Source organism: Sciurus vulgaris (assembly GCF_902686455.1).
Source record: "Sciurus vulgaris genome assembly, chromosome: 16".
NCBI classification, from domain to species: Eukaryota; Metazoa; Chordata; class Mammalia; order Rodentia; family Sciuridae; genus Sciurus; species Sciurus vulgaris.
Window position 1 is genome coordinate 5,900,795 of NC_136477.1, and position 15,985 is coordinate 5,916,779.

A 15,985-nucleotide genomic window follows, 5' to 3' on the forward strand; every position below is an offset into this window, starting at 1 on the left:
CGGCGAGCCTCTCACTACCCTTTCTCTCCAGAGTCCTGGGAGGAAGCCCATCCTTTCCCAAACCTGGGCCCCTCGGGGGCTGCAGAGGTCCAGCCTGGGTCCTCTGGCTCTCCCAGGCAGGGGCTTTATGTGGCCCTGCAGAGGACAGCATCTACTTATGAGAGAACTTGCCGAAGAGGCAGGCAGATTTAACCCAAAATAACTTTATTGTTGTTTCCACTTCTGATATAAAAGCATCCTTCAGCCCCAGCCCAGGCCCCAGGGGAACAAACATGCTGGCCCGTCACTAGCTGTGTGGAGCCAGGGCTCCCCTTTTTGCTCTGAGGGATGAGCCCCATGCTCACCCCAGCCACCCATTCCCATATCCCACCAACCCCCTGGGGGGGCCACAGTGCAGCACAGAAGTTTAAGCCTGAGATTGACCAGAAATAGAGTCAGTCACAATAGTGACCCTGACTGTGGGATGGAGGTGCACACAATAGCACCTAGCTGTCTCCAGGAAAAACGGAGTACTGGGGTCCCCTGGGCTGGCACGGAGCCCCATCCTGTGCCTGGACCCTTCTGAGGTCATAGTGCAGCAGTCCTTTCGTCCTGAGTTTCAGGATCTGACCTGATCAGTGGCTGCTACTGGGGACCAGTCCACCTTCGGACGGCACAGGAGCTTCGGGGCCCATTGAGGCTCTTCCCAGCTACAGCAGCTGCAACTGCACTTTCAGCCGCAAGGCTCGGCCCACCGGCCCTGCCACGCTCACCACCTCCAGCTGGTACCTTCCAGGCCTGGGCCTCCGTCGCCCCAGCTGCAGGGAACTCAGGCCGCCCAGGTGATGCATGCGGAAGAAACCTCGCTTGTTGCCGTGAGCTATGACGTAATGCACCCGGCCTCCCAGACCCTCCAGAGCAGGGCGCAGCTCCAGGATTCGCTCTGAATGGCCCAGGTGTGAGAGGTTCAAGGCCAAGGTCAGGGGGACTTCTGCATCAAGGGTAGCCAGGCTCACCTGGGGAGAAAGACCAGGTGGGTGATCAGAGGCTGGTTGTACAGGGATGTGGTAGGTAGAGGGCTCTGGGATCATAGCCGGAGCAATTTTAAACAATGTCTAATGTGGAAGAACAGATCCTGCAGGCAATGTACTCCGCCCTTGGCCACTTCTGTTTAGCCCTCTGTCTGCAAGACTGAGGTCAGCCTGGGCTGAGGTCATAAGGGCACAGGCTGAGGTTGGTTCTCAGTAGAAAAGCAAGGGCAGGAAGGCAGGCAGCCACTTTTATACACGCAGACTCTAGACCCCTAGTCTCAGCTGGAGCACCATGGTCAGGACCCTGCCTGGGTGGGGAGAATTAAGTATTGCCCCAGAGTCCCAATCAGAGGGTCAGCCAGATGGCACTGGGCCCCAGAGTCCCAAAGGTCACTCGAGCAGCCCAGGGTGCCTGGTGTTATGACCAAGGGCCTTTCTGCAGAAGAGAGCCCCTAAAGGATGTCAGAGCTGACAGTGAGAGAAACAGGACACCCAGCTGGGCCAGAGAAGAGAGAAAGGCCAGACTACAGAAGAGCTGCCTGCTAGCTTCCTCTGTACTTCCTGCATCTGGCTCTCATTAAGAGCCCCCTGTGTGCAGATGACAAATCGTTCTTTATTCGAGCTCCTCTGAAGTGCCTTCCTGGTCCTGGCAGCTGGACAGTGCCCTCAATAAGCCAGTGAGCTTCAATAGCAGGCTACCCAGGCTTGGGTGACCCATCCAATCCCATAGAAGGTTATCTGTTTTCTTCCCCTTTGCTTTGGGCTATGCCATTTGTTTCACCTCATTTGCATGTCCACGGAGCATTCCATTACACTCAAGTGAAAGCTATTCCTGTCTCCCAGCCCCCTCCTTCTGGGAATCTTGGGCCTTTCCCAGGAGTGTGGCTCAGACATATGCACTTATTGACACCCACTGGCAGAAAGTAGGTATTGCAGGCAAAGGCACAAAGCATGGTTCTCTATCCTGATTTCATTGCAATGTGCCCAACCCAGCAGTCATGAACAGGGCTGAACTTGGGGCAAAGGTTGTTAGCTGGCTACTCTGAGCAGTGCTAAATCTACAGTGGTTCTGATGGAAGGCTTCACTAGCCAGGAGATAAGGGGTGTCATTCCAGAGCGCAGAGAGAGTTAGGGAGACTAACCTATTTTTCTTGCCTCCAAGTGCCACCAAAGGAAGGGATCCACAAAAGAATCTCAACCCAGTCAGGGTCAGTATAGAAGGTACCTGAGTCCTCATTAGGAATGAGACAAACTGCCCAGGGGATATGTCCCCCAGAGTCCCCAAGGGAAACCCAGGCCTGAGGAAGTACAGGAAGACCTGAGCAGGCACCATGACATGAGGGCCAACCTGGGACCTGGAGTCTAATGCTCTTTCTTGGGGGTCCACAGCCTCCTTCCCACCCTTGGGCATTCCTCTTGGTAGCCCCCAATCAGTGTAGTCCCTGTGGCACCTGGTGGCTTCTGTGAGCACTGCGGCGGCTGCGGTCCTGAGGGGAGAGGCCATTGATCTTGCATTCATAGCAGGTTTCAGGTGAGAGATGCTCCTCATTTGTGGTGTCCTGGGGTCCAGGGCTGAAGCCCAAGCCAGAGACACAGTGCCTGAACCAGGATCAGGAGGATGGCTTTCAGGGGCAGGCTGGTGGTACCTCCTCAACCATCCCCTACCACCCTCACATTCTATTCTGAGCTATACTGCCCCATAGGGCAAGTGATGTCTTGCAAGTGTGCTTGTGTGCATGGGCTGGAGAGGTGCCGTGTGTATGAACGCATGCACAGTGGAAAGTGTGAGTCCTTTGGTGTAGCTGGGCACAGATGTGAACACAGGAGGGATGATGTACACATGCTGGGATAGATGAACGTATCTGAGTGCCCACTGGCATGTACATGTGTAAACCCGTGTACACACGTGGAGGATAACATGCAAGTACACATGTGTCTGCTGCAACGTATGGACCTACATGTGCTAGGGGATGTGAGCAGTCAGTTGTCTGTATTCATGAGTTCTGCATCCTCATATTCAACCACTCAGGTAACAGGAATATTCCATTGTTGCTGGTATGTACTATGTAGTTCAGCCTATGATGGATGCATCTGTACTGAACACTTACAGATTTTTTTTCTTGCCATTATTCCCTTAAGCAATACATTATAGCAACATGTACACAGCATTTACCTTGTATCAGTTGCTATAAGTCATCTGGAGATGACTTAGAGCAGAGAGAGTATGTGTGTAGGTTCTGTGTAAATAGTCCACCATTTTATGAAAAGGATTTGAACCTCATCAGATTTTGGTACCCATGGGGAATCCTGGAACCAAACTCATGATGTGTTAGCTTGCAATTGCTGCACCCTTGGTAGACATCCCTCAGATACTGAGGGATGATCATACAGTGTGAGCCAGCATGCATGAAGAGCTCACAATGCATACTTCTTCACACACACAAACCAGGATGTATGGATGGCAGAGTATCCCCAGGGATATGGCCACAGGAGCCTAGGCACATACACATACACAGGTACACACTCGGTGGGACCTGTGGGTACCCAGGATACTGTGGACCATTACACATGAGGATGGGCACAGATGCAATCGCCTCTGTGTTCAGTTCTCCATACACACATGTACATGTACACTCCAGCATGCACAGGTAGAGAGCATGCTTCTGGTGGATACCCAGTATGTGCACCAGCCTGTGTGAATCTGCACTGGCCCCTGCCCACCCCACTTGAATCTCTCACCCTTGCCCAGTCCGGAAGTAGCCTCTGGGGCAGCCGCACAGGAAGCCACCGGGCGTGTTGGCACAGCCGTAGCTGCAGGGGCTGCCTTGTTCAGCACACTCGTCCACGTCCTCGCAGCCCCCAAGGGCCTGGTCAAAGTCAAAGCCAGAGGGGCAGACACAGCGGAAGCCTCCAAGTGTGTTGTGGCAGGAGGCACTGCCACAGGCTGCAGGTGACAATGCACACTCGTTCTTGTCTGTGGGAGGGAAGAGGAGAGGAGGGATGGGGGCTTTGCCCCTTCAGAGTCCAAGTCCAATGTCAAAGCCTCCAGCAAGCTCTCCAGGGACTCTCGGAATTTGCCTTTCTCTGTCCCCTGCCTATTTTCCTCCCTTTTACCCCGAGTCCCTGCCCCAAAGCCTGCAATTCTCCTTCATAGCATTGCTCCAAACATCCCCTAAATCCTGAATTGTGGCATGTTCCAGAACAGGCCTCTGCACTCTCCCCCAGCTAACAGGTGGGGTGGGCCATTCTCTGGGGTGAGGGCTGTCCTGCTGTGGGATGTCCAGGCCTCCATCCCCTCCATACCAGAAGCACCCCTCCCCTAGTTGTGATGATCAAAAATGGCTTCAAGATACTTCAAATGTCTCCTAAGGGACCCAGGGAGTGGTCTAATGATCCCCATCTTCTCTGCTAAACTGGACAATTCAAGGCGAGGATGGTGTCTGTTTGAGGGCTCACTTCTGCATCCTCAGGGCCTGGTGAAAGGCAAGTCCTCAGCAAAGAGTCGGGGAAGGGATGATCAAGAACATGCACAGGAGGAGACAAGTGAAGAACTTGAGAATGAGGATTTGCCAGCTAAGTAAGGCCAGTGGTCAGTGACATCCTGAGGTCCCTGGGACAAATGCCTGGGGTATGGAGACAAGGTACTTAACTGAGACCCACCATGAGAGACAGGAAGTGCCTGGAAGGCCGCAGGAGGGTGAGGAGGGCTGCATTACAGAGGCTGCACAAGTAGGTAGTGTCCAGGAAGGACAGGCCACAGTGCCCATTACAGTGGAAGTCAAGGGTGGGAGCTGAGGAGAGGTGCTAGATAAGGCTCTGGAGAGCAAATGGGCCTAACAAAGGCAAAGGGTGAAAGTCAGACTGTAGTAGAGAAATATAGAGAGTTGGTGAGGCTGTTAGGAAGGTCTTGGGCCGCAAAACAAAAAGGAAATTTGTGGGGGCAGAATGCAAGCTCCCCAGTTCGAGGGCTTCTGTGATGGTATGGCAAAGATGCAGCATACTTGCCTTACAATTGCTGCATCCATGGTAGACATCACTAATCCACAATACCATTCTTTTCACTGTATCCATGGCAGACATTACTAATCAACCACAGCACTTTTTCCCAGTAATCACAGGAATTCTCTCAGAGTCTTTGTCAACTGCGTCTTTCAGGCTACCACTCCCTAAGAAATGGGCTTGAACACTATGCTGTGCTTGCTAAGGTGCCCCTTGACCCTCTAGTGGGAGGCTTTCTAGACCGGCCTGCCTGCTTTTTTAAATAGCTGTGCTTGTCACAGCATCGTGGGGCAGTGGTTCCTAGTCCCCTGCTCTGGAAAGATTCCAGTAGGGACCCAGCTTCCCCCCAGCCCCTGCCACTCACCCACACACTGGGCCCACTGGGAATGCTGGGTGAAGCCCTGGGGGCAGCTGCAACGGTAGCCCCCCAGCTCATTCTGACAGCCGTGCTGGCAGTGATGGGGCCCACTGCATTCATCCACATCTGAGACAGGGGGAGAGAGGGTGTGACCAGAGGCTCAGGACCACCCCAGCCCTAGACCCACCCAACCCCGCTCTACCTTCACAGCCACGGCCTGAGCTGTCTGGGGTGAAGCCTTGGTAGCACTCGCAGTGGAAGCTGCCTGGGGCATTGTGGCAGCGTCCGTGGGTGCCACATGGCCCAGGCTGGGCCAGGCACTCATCATTGTCTGCAGAGGACAGAAGACCAGCAAGGTTTCTCGGTGGTTAGGGGATGCATGTGGGGTAGCAGCCTGCCTGTGTTAATACCTGACCCACTGTGTGATTTCAAGCAGGTCGCTACCCCCACCTCATGCCGGTTTCCCCCTGAAGGAAATGAGGTCCGTGACAGTTCCTTCCTCATGGAATTGCGACCAATACCTGAGATGGTGCACATAAAGGACTCGGCTGGAATCTCCTCTCCTCTTTGCATTTTAGAGTAAGAATTAACCTGACTATACAACTGGCTGAGGGCAGTGCCTGGTGTGAGAACAGAAGATTACCAAGATCCCTTTGGGGACTAGAGGTCTAACTCAGGTACAGCATATGCTTAGCCCCGCAAGGCCCTGAGTCAATCCTCAGTACTCCAGAAGAAACAAACAAGGCAAAACAATGCAAAACCCCTTTTTGCTTCTCCCATGGGGAAATGACCTGTGGACAGCTGTTGAGCTTTGTCCTTCAAGGAACCTGTGTGAAACCAGCCACTGTCATGGATTGAAAGTTTGTTTCAATCTATGTTTCAATCATAGGTTGAAGTCTTGACTTCTAATGGGACAGTATTTGGCCTCTGCAAAGAAGTTAGCATTAGATGAAGTCAGAGGGTGGGACCCTAGGATGGCATCGGTGCCCTTATAAGATGTGACACCAGAGAGGTTGCTCTGTCTCTCTCTCTCTCTTTCTCTCTCTGCCATGAGGTGACACAGCAAGAAGGTGGCTGTCTACAAACCAGGAAGGGAGCCCTCAGCAGGAAGCAACCATGCTGGCATTCTGATCTTAGACTTCTTAGGCTCTAGAGCGCAGACAACAAATCTCTGCATCTGTAGTTTATGTGCCCGGTATATATATATATATATATATATATATATATTTTTTTTTTTTTTTTCCCCCCAATGGTACTGGGGATTGAACCCAGGGCCTTATGCTTGTAAGGCAAGCACTCTACCAACTGAGCTATCTCCCCAGCCCTTTTTATTTATTTATTTATTTTTATTTTTAGTATTCTTATTCACGTCTTTTTTTTTTTTTTTCTGCACTGGGGATTGAACGTGGGGGTACTCTACCACTAAGTCACATCCCCAGCCTCTTTGATTTTGAGACGGGGTCTGACTAAGTTGCCCAGGCTGGCCTCAAAGTTGTGATCCTCCTGCCTCAGCCTTTGGAGTAATGGAATGACAGGTATGCACCATGCTCAGCCCACACCATTTTAATAATCACTCCATCTTTGGTTGGTGCAGATTAGCTCTGCTTGACTTAACTAACCACCAATTAAAGGACACAAGGATTTCTCTATTTTTTTAATTTGCCATCTTAAACAACATAAAGACTAGGTAAAATTTGGTGTGTGTCTATGATGGTTTTCTTAGAATAAATTCCTAAAAGTAGAATGTTGGGCACAGAGACCAATATTTGTAAATTTTTGGATATGAATTGCAAAATCTCACTCTCTCAGTCTGTGGTTATTTTGCTGCAGCAACCTAAGATGACCGAGACAGTTGGGTTTTCAGGCACGTTTGCTGTAATAGCAATGACCCATGGCTGGTAACGGCATTTGGACAGGGGTTATAGGGAATGAACGATAAATTCCTGGTTTTGCCTTTCCTGAGCACCGAGATATTTGACATTAGACATATTCTTTTGGGGATGTAGAAATTGCCTTAGGGGACATGAAGCTTCTGGTAGGGAGCAGTGTCTGCAACTGGGTACCTGAGCTATCCCCTTGAGAAGAAAAAAAGAAAAAAGAAAAACTAGTATCCAATTCTTTTTTAAAAAAAATTTTTAGATGTTGATAGACCTTTATTTTATTATTTATATGTGGTGCTGAGAATCGAACCCAATGCCTCACACATGATAGGCAAGTGCTATATCACTGAGCCACAGCCACAGCTCCGAGTGTCCAATTCTTGCTAGAAACATCCAGCACTACCTGCTGTTTCTTTCCCATGAATCCAGAAAGGGAACTAAGCATCATGGTGGTCTGCTGTGATCACAGGTATTTGACTTTCTAGTTCAGTTGTTAGCAAACTGGGGTCCTGTGGGACAAAATCCAGCCCTCTGTTCATTTGTGCAAATAAAGTTTTATAGGTACACAGCCATGCTTATTAGTTTATGTATCATCTCAGGTTGCTTTGGTGCTACAATGACAGAGTTGAGAAATCATGACAGAGACCACATGGATAGAAATCTGAACATATTTACTCTTAGGCCCTTTACAGAGTTTTCTGATTCCTGATGTAGTTGAGCCTCACAACATCAACTGCCTGGCTGAGAATTTAAAACTCTATTCTAGAAAGAGAAAACATTTGTGAGCTTGCTACATGTATAGTACACCTGGGACACACATGCAGTGGTCCACCTGCCTCCATGTTCACACATGTGCAGCTGCACACACGCACCCACACACACACACACACACACACACACACACACACACAATTACAAGAGCTTTACTGTTGCAGAAGAATTCAAACACATTGTTTTCTATCTTTGCCCAAACCTTCCCTTTTGATGAGGCTCCACCTGAGTTCTCTTTGAAAACTGTGACCCTTCCCTTCTAATTTCCTGACTCTGCTTGTACTGTGTCTCTCTTTGATGCCACTCAACACCTGATGACATACTTAATATTGCAGTCTGATTCCTAGAAGGAAAGTTCCATGATAATATCAACTGCCACTCTCCTGAACCCCGGGGATCTATAGCAAGGTTCTGTAAACTATTTCTGTAATGGCAGGAGTAAACATTTTTGGCTCTGCTGGCAAAACTGGACTCTGTCATTATAGTGAAAAAAAAAAAAAAAAAAAACAACAAAAAAAAAACCTGTCATTATAGTGGAAAAGAAAAAAAAAAAAAAAGCAGCCACAGATGACAGGTAAAGTAGGCGAGGATGAGTGCCAATAAAACTTTATTAACAAAAGCAAGCATAAACCAGTCTTGGATGGTTGGCTGCAGTTTGCCATCTTCAGGTCAAAGCACTGTCTGATACACAGTCGGTGCTCACTAGGTGCTAAGTGGATTAATGGGCGCCTGCATGGGCCAATCTTGACTGGGCTCAGTCTCAAAGGGAAATCTGGTTCCCTCTGGGCCATAAGACACTAAGAAGCAACAATATGGCATTTGCTTCTGTGGCTTTGACCTCTGAACTAACTTCCCCTTTGAGCTGTGAGAAATTTGGGGAGCACTCTGGGGGACCCTATGCAGACCCAGGAGGAAGGGGTCAGGGGCAAATGGAGATGACCAGGACACGGGTCAGAGGACTTCTGAGGGTAGACCTTTTAGCTCCCTAGGGCAGGAGGGAGGAAGTCCCAGATGCCACCAGGACGTGAGCACCCACCTCTCCCATGTCCCCAGTGTCTAACACACACTTGGTCCTTGATACTTCTTTGGTGAACAAACTTGGGAAGGCTGTTTGTGCGCTACCTGCATGTGAGCAGCGGGGGCACTCACCGAAGCAGGCCTGGTGGTGCTGGATGAAACCAGGGGGACAGCGACAGGTGAAGGAGCCGATGGTGTTCACACAGACGAACTGGCAGTTGTGCTGCCTGGAGGAGCACTCATCCAGGTCTACATCAGAGACGTCCCGCGGGCTCAGAGGGTGGGACTCAGCATAGGGCGAGGCCAGGACTGGGGCGGGGCTCCGTGTGGGCGGGGTCAGGGCGGGGCGTGGGCAGTGTGGCTCAGTGTGGAGGCCCAGGCAGAGGAGTGGCAGGAGAAAGCCCATGTAGTCCCCAGCTCCTCACAGGTGGAGGGGTGAGACCACAGGGGGCGTCCCTGGGGCATTTGTGTGTGGGGGAACGGGGGCCACCCCCAGAAGGTGTAGGTGGGAGGAAAGGATGTCACCTTTGCAGGTTCTGCCATCTTCCTCCAGCAGGTAGCCACGGGGGCAGGCGCAGAGGAAGCTGCCATCTGTGTTTTTGCAGAGGAAGGAACACAGCTTGGAGACCTGGCTGCACTCATCCACATCTGTGGGGAATGGCAGGGTGTGAGGGGGTCACACGGACATTCCTGGGGGCTGAGGTGGTGGGGTCTCATTCCCAGCTTCTGGCGACCTAAAATATGTGGACTTACACAGGAGTTGGTATTTTTCTGTAAAAAGTCAAATACTGAACAGTCAGCCTTGTGTACCTGTGGATTCAACCAACTGTGGACTGAAGATTTGGCGGGTGTTGGGTGGGGTAGAATTGCATCTGTGCTGAACATGTGCAAATTTTCTTATCAGCATTCCCTAAATAACACAGCACAGCAACTACGCACTTAGCATTTACCTTGTATTAGTTACTGGGAGCCATCTGGAGATTTAAAGTTACAGGAGGAGGCTGGGGATGACTTGCCTCGCCTGTGCGAGAGGCTCTGGGCTCAATATTCATTGCCATAAATAAATTATTAATAAAACCAAACAAATGAAAACTAAAAAAATAAATAAATTAAAAATAAACTATACAGGAGGATGTGTGTACAAACACTATCCCATTTTATGTAATGGCCCGGAGAAGCCCCGGTCTTGGAGCCAATCCTCCTTGGATACCAAGTGGCAACTGTATGTTTGGCTCTGCAGGCCAGAGTCCTAGTCACAACTAGTCAACGCAGCCTTCATTTCAGAAAAGTAGCGGTTAAAGGTAACTAAAAACATGGGCGTGGCTATATGCCAATACAACTGTTTACAAAATAGTGGAGTGTTGGATTTGGCCCTCGGGCTGCAGTCTGGGGGCCCCTAACTTAGATGAAAACCTACTACACCATGTGACGAAGAGTCTCAGGATGCAAAGTAGCAGGAGGAAACCAGAGGAGGAACGTGGCCCGAACAGGGCAAAGCTTTGCTTCTGGTCTCCACTTTCTGGTTTCCTTAGGCTGTGGCTGCTGGTTGGGAAATGAAAAGGGAGTCTTGCAAACTTGGAGGGACACAGGGAAGTGGGGCCAGGGACTATTCACAGGGCCCGAGAAAGACAGGGGCCCAGGGGCAGGGGGCTGGGGCTCACCCAGGCAGGCAGTGGCAGCCACATCTGGCGCATACCCAACTTGGCAGTGGCAGCGGAAGGAACCAATGGTGTTGATGCATTCACCGTGGGGGCACAGGTGAGCGATCACGTGACACTCGTCCACATCTGGGGACAAAAGGGCAGGGCAGGGGCTGGCAGGCCACTAGGGCATGCCTGCTTCCCTTTGCCCACTGTCCTCACCCTAAAGGCAAACCACACATGCATGCGCACACAAAGGCTAACGCATTCTACTCCCACCAGAGTACAGACACACAGTCTTGCAACAACCTCAAAGACACCCACCTCGCCCCTCGGCAGTGTAGCCTGAGCCATGGGGGCACAGCTTCCTGTGGGCGGAGGTGCCAGGCAGAGGACAGAGCTCGCAGTGGGATCCCCAGCCCCGGCCGCCCCCGCAACAGCACACGGCCCTGGGCACAGCTTCGCTGCTGCTTGACCGAGCCTGGCACGTGGCCTGCAGCACCTCAGAGAAGCAGAGCCCCTGTCGGATGTCTGCAGAGAATGGGTAGGAATGGTGGGCGGAGAATTGTGCCATCCAGGACCCTCCTCCCTGGGGTGTACTGTGGCTTGGTGCATCTGAATGGCATGAAATATTCCAAGGCACTGTCACATACCCTCAGTGGGCTGGGACTGGAGCAGAAGCTACAGACCCACTCAGTGACCACCTGGGGCTGGGTTGCAGAGGCTGGATAGCAAAGGGAGGCGTTCTTTGGCCACAGAGGGAATGGATGGCTGAGAGGCAACAGGGAATGCAGGGAACATCAGGAAAGGGACCAGACATACTGGTGCCCAGAATGGAACAGCAGGGACAATGAGGAAAAATGACATGTAGGGACACATGGAAAGCGGGCACTGGACATGGGGTAAGGAAGAGGAGGCTTCCCAGTTGCTCTTGGAAGTTGGCTTGGGGTCCCCTCACTGAGACAGGGTTTGGGGGCAAGCTGCATTGTTGGGGGTAAGGTCAGGGATGTCTAGGAAGCAGCTGGATGCACACATCTGGCCTGAAGTTGTGGGGTGAACATTACACTCAGGGAGGAGAGAAGAAGGTGGGAACAGGAACAGACAAGTCACTAGGACAGATGCTACTGGGACAGTTACCTGCTGGGTTTAGCTCCCAGGAAGTGGGAAATCCAGGGAGGGCTCATTCTGGGTGCTGTGGGGCTGGTGGGGTCATGGGAGACAGGGCGGGAGGGGAGGAGGTCGGCTCCTTCAGGATGAAGGGAGTGTGCGTGCAAGTGTGCACCATGGCTGGGTCCACACTGGGTCAGCAACCCCAGCACGCCTCTCCAGTTCCCTGACTGCACCCCTGACTCGGGGAGCTCCTGCACGGTAGGAGGGACAGGTGGGAGTGGCCACAGCCACTTGGTCTACTCCCAATCACACTCACCATGGCACTCAGTCAGGGTGGGGCTGGCCTGGAAGCCCTGGTCACAGTCACACCGGAAGCTGCCCACGGTGTTGACGCAGCGGCCGTTGATGCAGAGGCTGGGTTGGGAACGGCATTCATCCTCATCTGAGGTGGGAGGGATAAAGCAGGCCAGAGGGGAGACCACAGTCCCCAGGTCGGCCTCCCCACGCCCTGGAGCACCCTCCTTGGGTGGGCCTGACCTCTTGCTTTGCCCTCTCCCCCATACCTATGCAGCCCTCCCCAGAGCTGGGCTGGGGACCCATGCCCGGGGGGCAGATGCACGCAAATGTGCCGATGAGGTTCTTGCACAACATGCCACGGGCGTGGCAGTCCTGCAGCCCGTCTGCACACTCGTCCACGTCTGTGGGTGACCAGGGACAGGTGTTGGCCAAAGTCAGGTGGCCCACGGCCTGGCCCCAGGCCAGAGGGCCTGGGTCCCACACTCCAGCAGCCCCCTGCTGGATCAGAATGAGGGCTCTGCAGTTCTTTCCAGAAAGAGAGTCACCAGGCCCCAGCCAACAAGCTCTGGACTGCCCCCCAAGTCCCACCTCCCCAGCCCATGCCAGGGGTGCTGGATATGTCAGGGCTTCCTCCCAGCTCCTGAACATGGACTCTGAAAAAGCCCTGGAGGGAGCCAGCCCCAGCCTCAGGTCTTCTGCCCTTGACACTATAGACATTTGGGACAACACAGTCCTTTGCAGCAGGGGGCTGGTCTCTGTGCATTGTAGGGTATTAGCAGCAGCCCCAGTCACTCAATGCCAATTCTTCCCAACCCCTGTTATGACAATAAGAAACTCAGACATGAGCACATGGCCCCTGGGAGGCATGACCTCTGTGCCCTCTGACCTATGCCACTTAGGGCAGGTCCAGCCTCTGAAGTCCTAGTGGACTCTGGGCCCAGGGATCTGTTCTTATCCCATTTTAACAGCAAAACTACAAAGCTCACAACAGTACAGTCAGAACCACTGGTGTGATAGGAGTGTGTCCCCAAGCTCACCAAGTTGGAAGCTTAATCCCCAAAGTCATATGTCAATAGTGTTTGGAGCTGGGACCTCAAGGACAGGATTAGGACTAGATGAAGCCAGGAGGGTGGGGCCTCCATGATGGCATTAGTGGCTTTACAAGGAAAGAGAGACTCAAGCTAGCACCTTGCCTTCCGGCCATGGGGTGCCCTTCCCCCTGTTGTTGTGGGCACAAAGGTCCCCACCAGAGGCCGGCACCGCACTCTTGGGCTTCCCAGATTCCAGGACATTAGCCAAATCCACTTTTGTTCTTTATCTATTACCTGGTCTGTGGGAATCGGTGACAGCAGATGAAAGTGAACTAAGAGAACGACCCCTCCCCAGGAAGCACCCACGCCTGCCCACGGGGCTCAGGTCATAACTGACACACATTGGGGATGAGGAGACCCAGAATGGGGAGCCTGGGGCCCTGCCGTTGGGGCCTGTGTGGAGCCCACCTCGGCACATGGCCCCGTCCTCCCGCAGGGCATAGCCGTCGGGGCAGGTGCATAGGTAGGAGCCCTCGGTGTTGTGGCAGCGGAAGGCACAGAGCAGCGGGTTGAGAGAGCACTCATCAACGTCTGTGGAGGTCAGCAGAGGTGTCAGCTAGGTGGAGTCTGCCCACAGGACCCTCCTTCCTCCCAGGGGCCAGTCCCCAGGCGTGCCCATCACACATCCCAGGTCCTGGGCAGGCAGCATCGTACCCTCGCAGGTCATCATGGGGCCAGGCTCAAAGCCATCTGCACAGGCACATTCAAAGCCTCCGATAACGTTGGTACAAGTGCCTTCTCCACAGGGGTGCCCAACTAAGCATTCATCTATGTCTGGTTGAGGATAAAGGAGCAGTCAGCAACTGCAGAGAGACCCCCATCCTCCACATTCCCATCTGCCTCCCTGGGGACTGCCACAGACTGGGTAGGGCAAGATCTGCTGCCCTCTAAGTTAGCTGCAGGGCAAGCCCAGGCGCAGGTTCAAGGAACAATGCAAAAGCGATGAGCAGCAGGTGAATGAGTGAATGACCAAGTGATGAATGAACGGCAAGGAATCAAGTAAGGTCAAGAATGAATGGAAGAATGATGAGAAGGGCGAATGAGTGAACGGGAGAGCAGGTCAACGAACGAAAGAATGAATGAACAGTAGGGAAGCAAGTGAGCGAGCAAGTGAGTGAAGGACAAGGGAGAGAAGGCTGAAGAAAGTGACGGACCCACCAGGGTTGGTCACTCACCCACACAGCTGATGCCGGTGAAGTCCAGGCTGTAGCCCAAGGGACACTCGCAGCGGAAGGAGCCATCAGTATTGATGCAGACGCCTTTAGCGCAGACGCCAGGGTTCTCTGCACACTCATTCACATCTGCACGTGGCAAGGGTTGCAGACTGGGCACCCATCACTGTGGGGACCTCAGGCCACCTGTGCATCTGGGAAGGAGCCTGAGACGGGCATCCAGGCAGAGCTGAGAAGGGCAGGGCTGGGTAGCTCAGGAGAGGCTCTCGGCACCCGGGCGAGGGGCTCACCTTCTCGAGAGTCATCAGGGCCTGGAACTGCCCCGTGGCCAAAGGGGCAGAGCTCCTGAAAGGCAGCTGGGCAGGGAGAGGGTTTCAGAAAGGGCGTCAGAGTCAAGGGCCAGTCACAGCCCCCAGGGTCAGAATGCAGGGTCAGAGCGGACTCACCACTGCCCTCCTGAGGACACAGCTCACAGGGGTCGCCCCAGCCCTCCCCAGGCCTCTTGCTGCAGCAGCACCGCGTCTTGGTGGTGTTGAAAGCTTTGGGCACCAAGCACTTTCCAGCCTCAAAATGTGTGAAGCAGAAACTCTGCCTTGTGTCTGTGGGAGAGGGTAGGCCGTCTGTGTGTTAAGGTGATAAAAACCATCATTCTGCACACCCGTGCGCTCCCCTCCTCCACCCCAGTCCTTGAATTAGCAGAGGCAAGCCTACTAGCAGCCAATCAGAACACCCATCACGCCCCCTGGTCATGGTGATTGGCTCAGGAATGAACACGTGATCCACCCTGGGCCAATGGGGATCAACCCTGGGGCTTTGGCAGGATAGCCCTGAATCCCAGCAATGTTCTAATCTACTTCATGGCTTTGGGGTGTCCCTGCACCTGGAAGAACGGACAAACTTGTCTTGATGCTACTGAATCAGAAGCCCCTTCCTCGAGAGGTAAAGAAACTGATTACGGAGAGTGGGAGGACCCTTGACTTCAGACCTCAAACCCCTAGACCTCGACTTCACCAACACTCGGCATGTTGGGGTGTGGCTCACCACTGGGCCCTGGGCCACCATAACTGGTTGAGTTGAACTGCGACTCTGCTGTCACCCTTGCTGCCCCTAACCTATGAGAAAAGGCTAGATCAAGTTGGCTAAGCCTAGCCCAGCTGAGATGAAGCCAGCCCAGAGTGACCTAAGCTACCTCAAACTAGACAACACCTGCATGGCAAGAGAGATTCTGGTTAATACTGAACAACCCAGGGGACTAGGTAGCCAGGGATGGACCAAGTTAGCCCTGTGTAGAAGAGGTCAGTCTAGCCAAAAGGCTGCCTAGACTGGGATAACCCCACTAATGCAGAGAGACACTAATGCTCCTGGAGTGTCATACAAGAAACTGTGGCCCTCCTTTCTGGGTGATCCAAGCCCTCCTCGCCTCATCTCCCACCACCCTCTCCCCTAAGCCCTGGGTGCTCACCAAAGCAACGGTGCCTGTTGTCAGAGAGGACAAAGCCAGGTGGGCAGAGGCACTGGAAGCTCCCGGGACTGTTGGTGCAGGTGCCAAAGAGGCAGAGGTTGGGCTCCTCCAAGCACTCGTCAATGTCTGGAAGGGCGGGGACATAAGCTAGGGGGAGGGGAGCAAGGAGGACCTGCAC

At 53.0% G+C, this 15,985-nt stretch overlaps 1 protein-coding gene across 1 annotated transcript in view; it reads right to left on the reverse strand.

Moving 5' to 3' along the window:
* Positions 1-689: 689 nt before the first annotated feature.
* Positions 690-15,985, reverse strand: part of FBN3 (fibrillin 3) — a gene marked incomplete at its 3' end in the record, with an annotated part of 54,254 nt that continues 38,958 nt past the window's right edge. The window contains exons 48-64 of the mRNA XM_079115090.1: positions 15,808-15,933; positions 14,792-14,944; positions 14,636-14,701; positions 14,349-14,474; positions 13,828-13,947; positions 13,582-13,704; positions 12,349-12,483; positions 12,102-12,227; positions 11,000-11,206; positions 10,697-10,822; positions 9,561-9,683; positions 9,168-9,284; positions 5,570-5,698; positions 5,374-5,493; positions 3,750-3,984; positions 2,462-2,609; positions 690-995 (exon numbers count right to left, since the gene is read on the reverse strand). Of these exons, the coding sequence (XP_078971216.1) occupies positions 690-995; positions 2,462-2,609; positions 3,750-3,984; positions 5,374-5,493; positions 5,570-5,698; positions 9,168-9,284; positions 9,561-9,683; positions 10,697-10,822; positions 11,000-11,206; positions 12,102-12,227; positions 12,349-12,483; positions 13,582-13,704; positions 13,828-13,947; positions 14,349-14,474; positions 14,636-14,701; positions 14,792-14,944; positions 15,808-15,933 (2,486 nt within the window). The remainder of the gene's footprint in view (positions 996-2,461; positions 2,610-3,749; positions 3,985-5,373; positions 5,494-5,569; positions 5,699-9,167; positions 9,285-9,560; positions 9,684-10,696; positions 10,823-10,999; positions 11,207-12,101; positions 12,228-12,348; positions 12,484-13,581; positions 13,705-13,827; positions 13,948-14,348; positions 14,475-14,635; positions 14,702-14,791; positions 14,945-15,807; positions 15,934-15,985) is intronic.